General features: G+C 43.2%; 4 protein-coding genes across 4 annotated transcripts; 2 read left to right on the top strand and 2 right to left on the bottom strand.

Moving 5' to 3' along the window:
- Nucleotides 1-1,868: 1,868 nt before the first annotated feature.
- Nucleotides 1,869-2,625, bottom strand: HD556DRAFT_1444618 (uncharacterized protein; the record flags this gene model as incomplete). Its single annotated transcript, XM_041306811.1, has 3 exons — nucleotides 1,869-2,256; nucleotides 2,316-2,507; nucleotides 2,558-2,625. The coding sequence occupies 3 exons, from the start codon at nucleotides 2,623-2,625 to the stop codon at nucleotides 1,869-1,871; spliced, it is 648 nt and encodes a 215-aa protein (XP_041158993.1).
- A 137-nt stretch (nucleotides 2,626-2,762) lies between these two features.
- On the top strand, nucleotides 2,763-4,638 carry HD556DRAFT_1309421 (uncharacterized protein; the record flags this gene model as incomplete). Its single annotated transcript, XM_041300288.1, has 9 exons — nucleotides 2,763-2,873; nucleotides 2,975-3,066; nucleotides 3,131-3,216; nucleotides 3,310-3,477; nucleotides 3,585-3,788; nucleotides 3,838-4,192; nucleotides 4,239-4,316; nucleotides 4,380-4,398; nucleotides 4,480-4,638. The coding sequence occupies 9 exons, from the start codon at nucleotides 2,763-2,765 to the stop codon at nucleotides 4,636-4,638; spliced, it is 1,272 nt and encodes a 423-aa protein (XP_041158994.1).
- An 864-nt stretch (nucleotides 4,639-5,502) lies between these two features.
- Nucleotides 5,503-5,748, top strand: HD556DRAFT_1187763 (uncharacterized protein; the record flags this gene model as incomplete). The annotated part of the gene is made up of 1 exon (XM_041296107.1): nucleotides 5,503-5,748. A coding segment is annotated over one exon (246 nt), but the record flags the coding sequence as incomplete, so codon positions are not given.
- A 3,182-nt stretch (nucleotides 5,749-8,930) lies between these two features.
- On the bottom strand, nucleotides 8,931-9,388 carry HD556DRAFT_1309422 (uncharacterized protein; the record flags this gene model as incomplete). The annotated part of the gene is made up of 2 exons (XM_041300289.1): nucleotides 8,931-9,257; nucleotides 9,335-9,388. The coding sequence occupies 2 exons, from the start codon at nucleotides 9,386-9,388 to the stop codon at nucleotides 8,931-8,933; spliced, it is 381 nt and encodes a 126-aa protein (XP_041158996.1).
- Between the last annotated feature and the right edge of the window lie 1,760 nt (nucleotides 9,389-11,148).

Consider the following 11,148-nt stretch of genomic DNA (forward strand, 5'->3'; position numbering starts at 1 on the left):
TCTGGGACACTTGAATAGATTGGACATTCCTCTCCTACTTATATCTGATTTATGTGACTGCAGATGGTCCAGGTTTAGTGTATTTTGATGGAATGGTTGGACATAGTGGTCGAAATGGTTGCCGACTCTATTGTGGTCTTATTGGGCGACATAAAGGTATATTGCAATTTGTACATGATTGATGGATATTCTAAGTGTTTTCATAGGGACGCATTACTACCCAGCTCTCTTGATTCCAAACGACTACTGAATTCCAGGCAGCAACCACCCTGACGTGAGCGTGTATGATCTGCCCAATGCAGCCTCAGTGGAATATCCTGCAAACCTTTAGAAGCTTGTTGCCGCCCCCAACCACACTCAATATCACAGGCTTCAGACAGAGACAGGTCTCACAAAACCCAGTCTCTTGCTAGGGCTTCTTCCTCATTACACCCTTGGAATCCCTCACTGTCTCACACCTGACATCATGCATCTTGCTCAACTTCTAGCAGATCTTTTGCTGTCTCTATGGCAAGGTATTATGGACTATACCACTCCTGATCATCCATCCACCTGGAAATGGGCCATTTTTAGAGATGCCAACCTCTGGCAGGCACATGGACAATCTGTTGCGGATGCTGCACAACACCTCCCAGGCTCGTTTGATCGGAAACCTCGAAACCCTGCTCAGAAAATAAATACTGGATACAAAACATGGGAATTCCAGATGTATATTTTCAGTCTGGGGCCTGCACTTCTTTACAACATCATTCCTTGGCAGTATTGGCTCAATTATTGTTGACTCATACGTGGTTTTCACCTTATATGCCAGCATTCTATTCCTATTCAAGAGCTACAAGCAGCCCATGCATGTTTTATTCAGTGGGAGATTGATTTCGAGATACTCTACTATCAGCGCCATGCTGAACGCCTCCACTTCATCTGTCCATGTGTTCATCAAGTCATGCATCTTGCCACTGAAACCCTTCAAAAGGGACCACCCATATGTTACTCACAATGGACAATGGAGTGCACCATTGGAAACCTTGGCTAGGAGATTCAACAGCCATTGAACCCATATGCAAATATGTCAAGGGAGGGGGTACGATGGTGTCAGGTTAACATCCTCAAAGCTATGGTACCTGATCTTGTTGAGCTGAAGCAGGATCTTTCTCAGGGTGCCGTTGATTTAGGTGATGGGTATACTCTTCTTCGGAAATGTGATCCATATGATGTTCGACCCGAAGGTGGAGCTGCATGAGCTATTCAGGAGTACCTTGGAGCTGATGTGAAAATTTGTCGCTGGGCTCGTCTGCACTTACCAAATAGGCAGACTGCAAGAACAGTGTGGAGAGAGACTCAGAAACCTGCTGAGAAGGTTTGCATTTCACACAATGTCAAGGTATTTCCTACACCTTAGTACTCATGAACTGTCAACTGACATGAAATATTCTAGCTTGTATTAGATGGCAAGATTCGTCTTGCTGAAGTCCTTTACTTCACCTGTCTAGCTGTTGCAGATGGCTATGATGAAGATGGAGAGCAAAATTTCCATTGGCAGGTGGTGGCACTCATCTTGATGTATTCCCATCCAAATCATGACCTTCTTGAGCTCTCCTTTCATACTGTAAGTTCATGCAAACCTGTTGAGGATAATATTCATGTTGTAGATGTAAAATCTATCACTGATGTCATTGGCATGGTGCCCCATTGATCCGAGCTACCATCTGGAGTGACCAAGAACAGATATTTTTTAGTTGAGAAGCCAAGACTTGACATTGCGACATTTGGAGTAGCTTATGAGGGTCCTGCTGAAGCGATGATAATGAGGCTCAAGACAATGAAGATTAAGGCCAAACATGTACTTAATACAATTTTTAAAACTTGAATCATTTGTGTAATTCCTCATCAAGAGACAGCTGAAGTTGATGTTTAAGCTCCCGCACAGCCTGAAAGGACTTGTCCATCTGAGAACAATCATAAAAGTGTGCCTCTTCGTCTTGTGTGAAGTACTTCCAATAGATTGAGTCTGGAGGGGGTGGACTTGGTGTTTTGAACCACTTCCGATCAAGCTTCGGAATAATAGGTTTAGGTGTTGGTAATACCACTGTATGTTGTTCGTGATTGTCCAATTCTGGCTCTGTGATGCTGTCATCGCTGGGAAGAGTCTTCAAGGGCACTATATGTTGTATGGGTTCATCCAATTCCGGCTCTGTGATGCTGTCATCACTGGAAAGAGTCTTCAAGGGCACTATGTATTGTTCAAATTCAAGGAAGCTTTCAAATTCCAATTCAGCATATATGGTACAGATAGTGTGGTCAAATGTTTTACTTACATATCATCAATCCAATCTCGTAGTACCTCCTCTTGTGTGGCCACTGGTTTTGGCTCAGACTGAGTAAGAACATGCTGCCTAAGAAGTTGACAAGCAGGATTGTTGGTCCAGAATTCTTGATCCAGCATAATATTATCAGACAGAGTCAAATGAGGACTACTATCAGAGTGGCCACTGTCAGTCCAGTCCTCGCTAAATAAACTAAGTGTGTGAGTCCATGATTTACTATTGGTTAATCTCACCTTCTGGGCTCTTTCTGAAGATAGCTATCAAGTTCAGAGTCTGATGGTAGTTTCAAGAAAAATTGCATGACATCACTGGTAGGTCCATAAGAAAAGAGTATGGCTTAATTCGAGTACTTAGAAGATTTGAAGTGATTTGGACATAGCTGAAAGGCACTACATTGGTGAATATGACTTCATACTAGTGTCCGTTCGCACCACCATCATGTCAGTATTATCCCCACCCTCACCAGGATTCTTGGCTTCATCTCTTTCTTTATCAGATCATTCAACCAATTTCTTGCAGCATCCAAAGGATTACCCACAACATAATAATGTAAGTATTGCATTTCATGATTAATAGGCTCAGAATACATTAATAGGGGTGGATATATGCACACACTAAGTGCCAGCACTCTCTCTAGAACTCAAATTCAGCAACTTCAGGAACAGATTGCAGTATATGAATCACAATGCATCAAGTTACAGTGTGAAATCACAAGACTCACAGGAGAACGTGATACTATCAAGTACATTGATGACTCTTTTTTTAAAATCATTTTGTGTGGTTTAATATACTGACAATCAATTTAGACAATCATATCATGCCATTATTCAAGTTCTTGGATTGCTGAAAGATACAGACCCTCTCAAGTTCAGCATTGACAATATCATGGCAAGTGACTTGCACCAACCCTGCCCCAACCGTGCTTCTCACCTGAAAATCTGATTTTGGTGCTGATCTGACTATGATGCTTGGCTCGATTCTGCAGTGGTCTCTCACATCAAGCGAGGCACTGCTCCTTACCTTGAGGAAGAAGATGGTAATCATACCATGAACACTACACTCAAGTCTATTCGCCAGATGTGTCGCACAGCATGGGCAGAGCTTGTTGTGAAGAAACTCGCACCACTAACATGGGCAAGGCTATGTGCTTCTGGTCAGTCCTTGATGCAGAGCATCATGGAGAAGGAATTCCCATTGTTTCAGTTTGATGTGGATGGATGGAAGTTAACACTACTGTGTACAACTGACTATCCCAACTAGCGGAAGTACCACCTCAATCAGGACAGGACCTGGAAGAACCCAGACAGACTGCCGCCAAACGTGAGGCTATGGATGAGGATGAGGATGACATGCACTTTGACACCAAGCCCATTGTTCACAATGTTAAGAAGTCAAAGGGTAAGAAACACAAATGTAGTATGGATGCCTCCAATGCTTCAGAGCTCACCAACAAGCGTCAAAAAGGTTTTTGTTATTATTACTACTATGCTCGTTTGACTCTTTGTAATGTTAGTGACTCTTGTACCCAAACACTGTCCTGGCTCTCTCATCAACATCTCCGACTCGGGTGCCTCCCTGTCGTCTTCTGATCATTCTCTCCCAGCAACTCCAATTGACACCACATCCATTGTTATCCACAGCAGCACTCATACTAGAAACACAGATCTTCCCTCTCCTCTTAGCAACCATGACTGCAATCACGATCTTCTTGAAGGCCTTGGCAACAGTCCCGACAAACAACATGAGCCTGATCTGCCTCTGCCTACACTCCCTCCTTCTTCTCCACCTTGTCATGGCGCCTTTCTTCCTGGCATCTCACTCGATGATTCAAACAACGAGAACGTCTCTGTTGTCCTCAAGAATTCACTGTAAGGTTTATTTTAATCTATCAGTTTGTGCTAATCTGCTTAATAGCGCAATATATTTGGTGGGCACAGTGGCATTCCCAAAGTCATCCCCACTCCAGCACTTCCTCCAAGCACTTGAGCAAAGGTAGCCATGTCAAGAGTAGGCCAGCGACCACTGGTGGAGTCAACATCAAAAAGATGCGGCCAGGTTCTACGAAGAATGGAAAGTAAGTAGACCCGTTATTTGTCGATACTTCACTAACATATTAGCAGAAATTAATTTGTGTGCACTACGATGGCTCAAACAGACCAACAAAAACGGAACCACAGATGAATTCAAGCTCTATTGGACCACCCTGTCAACAGCTCAGCAAGACGAATATCAAGCTGAGGCTGAGCGTCTTGACAGCACTGGTGCCTGGAAGAAGGCCTCCGATCCTGCCGTCATCAACGGCACTCCTTACTAGCACCCACATCATGGACCTACTACTCACCAACCCATACACTGCCTTCTTCAAGTTTCTCGCTACTTCCGGCTTCCTTTCTGGAATCTGGTGTTCTTGCTTCCTTATCATTCACGCCACAATGCCTGCCATCCTATCTGCTGCTATGTTTCCCCCTGCTTTCATACTGTGGACCTGCTCCCACTATTGTATTGTTTCTGCATGCCCCCGCACCTGCTTTTATGCCGCCACAATACCTACTACTAGTAATATCACACGCTGTTGTAGCACATCATTTCTGGTCATATGAATCAATTCATTCTACTGTACTACATTATATGGTGGGATAAGATTTTATTTGAAAATTGAAGAAAAAACCTATGTTGTCAGAGGAGAGCGTGCCCCAGCATGCAGTATATGTGGTGCACCCCAACGACATATGTTGTGCTCTGATATTTTTCTAATGAAGAAAAAAAGCAGATGATGTCTGTTCCCATCGTCTCACACCATACACGGTTTCTACTGGGGATGAAACATGGACCCAGGTACAAGTACCAGAAAAAGCAAAACCATATGTAAAACTGAACATCGAAAACAACTACTGGGACCCACTCCAACCCACTCAAAACACAATAGATAAATACCTAGCCCTGCCAAGAAGAACTAACCCCATGAGAGGAAGCTACACACTGACAAACAGAGGATTCACATACCATCAAACCAACCAACATCAATGATCCCTAATGCCAGCTGTCTCCACCATCGACTCTTTACATGCATAATACACCCAACAACAATCATTCAGTCAGACTAAAATTTTGGCAGGAAAACCTCAACAAATTGGACACAGCTCAACATTGCATCCTCAGCAGCCCCTTCACAGCAAAAGAACAAGACATACTCATCATTCAAGAACCATGCATCGACTTCCTTAGCAACATAAGAGCGACCCAGGACTGGAACATTATATATCCATCAAACCAACACTCTGATGGCAACAGAACCCATGCAGTCACCCTCATTAATAAACACCTCAACACCAACAACTGGTGCCAATTACCATTCCCATTCTCTGACATTATACTCATACAGCTAAACGGTCCATTCAGCAAAAGAACTATATTCAATATATACAATGACAGCAAGAAATGAGAAGTCATCCCAGCCATATCCAAATATCTAGAATGTGAAATATGAACCATCCACCCCTCAGCCAACGACCACATCCTCCTAATGGGCGACTTCAATGCCCATCACCCCCTATGGGAAGAAGAACAAAACACCCATCTATGCACACCACCCAACACGCAAAACAATGCCCAACAAATCATAGACCTAATGGCAGACTACGACCTACACATGGCCCTCCCAAAAGCCATACCTACACTTCAATCCTCAAGCACCGGAAACTGGACAAGACCTGATAATGTATTCTGTACTAACCATACCATAGACATCTTCACCATCTGCAATACGGCCCCTAGATGACACCCCCCACGCATGGATCACGTACCTATCATCAGCATCCTGGACCTTGAAATCCCTTGCACCTCGACTACGACCACCACTAACTTCTGAGACATAGACTGGAAAGTTTTCAATGGCTACCTTCAAACCTACCTCAGCGAATACCCAGAACCAACACCCATCACATCCATAGAACAATTCCAAGCCACAGCCAACAACCTCAGCACTGCCCTAAAAAGAACCATAGAGAGTAAAGTCCCCAACATGAAGCCCAGCCCCCACGCCAAACACTGGTGGACAAAAGAGTTAACACTAATGTTAAAAAAGAAAGATGAGCTAAGTGACCTATCCTACAAGATGTGCGGTCTACCTGCTCACCCTGTACACGTAAAACATCATAAATACGCAATCAAGTCACTAAAGCCATCCGAAAAACAAAACAAAAACACTGGATAGAATTCCTCAAGGAACTAGATACAGACAACATATATACTGCTAACAAGTTTATTACCAGACCATACAGAGATGGAAGCAGGACAGGCATCCCAGTACTCAAGACCAAAGATGCCAACGGCAATCACACAGAAGCTGTCACGAACAAGGACAAAAGTAAAGCCCTGGCCAGAGCCTTCTTTCCTTCCCCCCCGAACTCCAGCGCTGTACTGACTGACTTCAAATACCCAGACCCAGTGTCATGCATGGTATATGATTCATACCATGTCATATATATAGAGAGAGTGATAAGAAAGATATGAGAGACTGTCTAGCCCTCTATCACTGAGTTACCTCTCTATTTTTCCTTTATTTCATTGTTTTGTATTTTATTTCTCTGACTTATTCTATTTTGTATTTTGATGAGCATGTGACCTTCTATTGATTTCTCATTATTTATTTTTATTTGGCTTCTTTCAGCCATAGATTTGTTTGTCAAAGTTTTGTATCTCTTTGTTTATGTCTAACTGTTTACTTTTATTTGGCTTCTTTCAGCCACCAGATTTTATTTGTCATCACATCATGTGACTGGGAAATATTCTGGTTTGTAACATTATTTAAGCTGACTCAACATGTTTAGTCATGATTCGTCATGCTTTGTAAATTCTTTGTAAGATTACACTGTATTTATAATGTACTTAGTAATAATCTGATTCATCACCTGGTTTGTAAGCCACATTCTTACCAATCCATCTGATAAATCATGCTTAGTAAGGGGGTTCCCAAAAGGTATAAAGGACTCCATTTTCTCCATGAAATAACAATTCTCCCACTTGACTCTTGTCTCAAACTGTGTGAGATCACTAAGAATTAGAGGGCAGGCCAACATAAGTGCCTTGAGATAACATCTAAGATATCATTATCTACTCTAACTTATATACTACCTTACAGGGGTTGACTATACAACCATCGAACAGCTCTCATTCTAAGCTTTACATGTATACATAGGACTCTCTCTTTCAATGGAAAGTGAGACACATATCTAAGGATGACAAAGTTGAAACAGACTTTCATAGGTTGAAACACGACCTACTAGGCTGAAACAAACCTAATGAATTTATCCAGAACACAGAACATTCCACAACACTTTGTATCAGACTACACAAGAAGAGGACAACTGTTAAGAACGTGCTCAAGGGTTGGATCTGAAGGGCTTGGCTTCAGCTCGTGCGCTGCGCCCCTTACCCGAGTACGTGCCCCTAACTTCCGAAGGCTGTCGAACAATGTCCGAAGGTTACCGGATGATGTCCGGAGGGCGTCAGGCGATGTCCGGAGTCCGATGTCCGATGCGCGGGAATTCCGGCGGACGTTCGGAAACAAGAGATAAGACTAATCCAGACGAAGTCCGAACTAGAAAGGAAACAGCGGAGGACTACCAAAGGTAGAGGCGGAGGTGATAAGTCTATAGGAGTCAATCCTAAGACGAGCGGAGGTCGACGAGAGAGAAACTCAAGTCGGACGGAGGAGGTAATGAGCAGAGTCTAAGATGATATTCGAACTGAGGAAACTACAGAGACTGTACAGGGTTTATATACTACTGAGGACATAACGGAGAACAGTAAGTGCAGTGTGAGGCTATGTAAAGCTATGGATAAAACATATGGGACAACTATCACTAGTCTATCGGAACTTAGTAAAATGAAGACGGAAATGAATAAGGGACGGAAAATAAAGTGTACTAACTGATAAGGGAAATACCAAAGGGATAAGGCACGGAAGTTAGACGCGGGTCGGATCTGGATAATACATAGAAGTCGGCCGGATCCGGAAATCCAGAAATGATGAGTGTGATAGGTCCGGACCCAGAACGCGGGATATGACAACAACAAATTAAATCCTCCCAAGAACTCACCACATTACCTCCCATGAAGTAGAAAAGTCAGAGACTGTGGACTTAAGGACTGGCAAGAAGTCTTCACCGTGTATAATTGTGGTGTCATTATACACAACTTTTATATAAGACCCTTAAGTAACAAGACAGTGCAAGATTTTATCCTACTCCTTGAGCATCTGGAACCTGTAGGCGAGAACTGTAGCGATGAAACAAGGCAGATAAGTAATATGTAATGAGAGAGCACGCGGAACGGAATACGCAGTTTCATGTAATAGCCTTGATAATGTTTAGTCAAACTGAGAGAAAATGAATATGCACCAATGGAGATAGACGGACATGGAAAGGACATGGACAGACAATGCGGGATGGAGGTGTGGAGAGGATATGCCTGTGGGAGTATGTCGGATAACATCAACCGAGGTATCTTTGCCATTGGAACACCAGGAGATGAGACAAAATATATATATCTCCATACTCCTTGACACCAATATCAAAAGACACACTTTGCAGCCCAGGGAGGATGCTAGTGTCGCATTGTGCACTCCACCTCTTCATCACTCAACTCTGTCTCATCATCATTAATGTTTCCATTGGCAGACATCATAATGGACTCAGCTTCACACTGCATCTCTGCCAGTCTCTCCATCTCCCACAACCATTTGTGTTCATGCTCCCACTCACGCATACAGTCACACACACTGCCTTTGCCTATGGTCAATGACGTGGTATCGGCCATGCTGCTGACGTTTTTGGCTGTTGATACATTTGTGAGGTCTGCAGTAGAGGCATTGGAGGTGTAGTGCTCATTCAGACTTGTCCTCAACGTGTTCTGTCCAACACTGACATCGGTCTGTGATGCACTTTGACATCAGTTATGATGGTGGATTGATTGTCAGTGTTAGGGAGAACAGCCACAACACAACACACCTTCCAAAATGGGATCATGCATGAAAGATGCCCCAGTCCAAGTCTCTCCAACATCAAAGTCCTTCCAACATCACAGTCAACATCCACACTCCCTCAAATAACATAGGTCCTGCAAATGCAGTAAGTGCCAGAGCCCATCACATGATATATTAAATGTTGCTGAATATCTGGATAGACGTTAGTGCATTATATCGCCAACCACCAACCATCACCAGTGGTTTGATCAGAGGTGGAGGTGGTGGAATGAGTGGATGTGCTGTCAAGATATTGGAAGGTATTGGGGAAGGTGTTGGGGAAGTTGAGGGAGTTGTTGAGACACAGGGATTCAGATGAAAGGGTGAGCATGGCCTAGCGTCAACATGAGTTTCTGCACACCAATCAAGGTGAGGTTGATATACGACAAAAAATGGACCACAAATTTACCTTTTTGTGCAGATCTTGTAGATATCGTCTTCATGTTAGTAATATTTGAGGCCCTTTTTCATTTTTGCCCTTTTCATGCTTGTCCTGTGTCTCCTCATGTGTCGATCACATCTAATGTAGAGTTGGTTGATGACCAAGTGCCCACTGCCATATTTTGATCAGAAATATATATATATCATTTGATGTCTGGAGCACACCGTATGTGTGGTAGGAAAATATCAAGCTCTGACATGTGACTCCCACTAAATCTGTTATGGCTGATTAGCTGTTGGGATGAGGACAGCCCTCACAAGCCAAAGGGTCTATCATGCTAGACAAAAGGATGGGTCAGTTATCAGACCTTCAACAGATTCATCCATAAACAGACCATCATCAAAACTGCCTGCTAGGTCAAAGGCCAGACAATAAATTGCTTCATCAACAACTGGGTCAGCGACCAAAAAATCAACCACTTCATCAACAACTGATCCACCAACTGGGCCAGCAATCAGACCATCAACCAGTTCATCAACAACAAATGACTTACCAGGTCAGCAATCAGACTATTGACCTTGTTGAGTAAAATTAAGATGCTATTTTGAACACATATGATCAGCATAATTATTGACATAGAATGAGTGGAAAGCATCATGAGAATGGTAAAGCTTGAGGGTATGGAGGATGAAATTGGTGTAGAGACTGACATCTCTGTGGCCTCGTAGAGGTCTAATTTCCGATGCATGTAACAATGCTAATCATTACCCGAATCATCCCCTATCATATCCGACTCAATATGCACCAAGCCTGAAAACATCGGACATCGGACATCACACTTTGCACATCGCACTATCGGACTTCACGTGTACTCGTCCTACCTATGTCCTGTGTCATTTTGCTAGCCCCACTAGGTGCATAGTTACTTGTTTTCCCATCACTAACATTGTAGACCTGTAAGGCAGCTACTTGAGTTTGAAGGGAAATTGATCGAGACCCAAACAAAGGACGTGACTGATAGAATGAGTGAAGGGGAGTTGTTCACTGAGGATACGTAAAGTAAGGACATGCTTTTGTATCTAGTGAGTGGCTATGACAGTAACTGCTATAGCCAGTGAGGTAGTACTGCAAATCAGTCCGGTACAATGGGAATTCCGTAGCCAGAGCGGTAGCAATCCTTACAGACCACATTATTACATGTCCGCAGCACCTCATGTCTTATTACATAGGACATTGGACCCGAAAATATTGCACTATTAATTTCGCCTATAGGCTTCCAGATTTCTACATATCTACATAAATATTGGACTCCCCATAGCATCATCATCATCCAAGTAGAGGAGAGCCATTCTCCGATGCTTAGGGGTCAAACCTGATATTTCGTAGTTCTTAGTTGACATTGCGAATATCATTGTTCC

The sequence above is a fragment of the Suillus plorans genome (genome assembly GCF_016647745.1).
Source record: "Suillus plorans strain S12 chromosome Unknown HD556scaffold_37, whole genome shotgun sequence".
Taxonomy (NCBI): domain Eukaryota; kingdom Fungi; phylum Basidiomycota; class Agaricomycetes; order Boletales; family Suillaceae; genus Suillus; species Suillus plorans.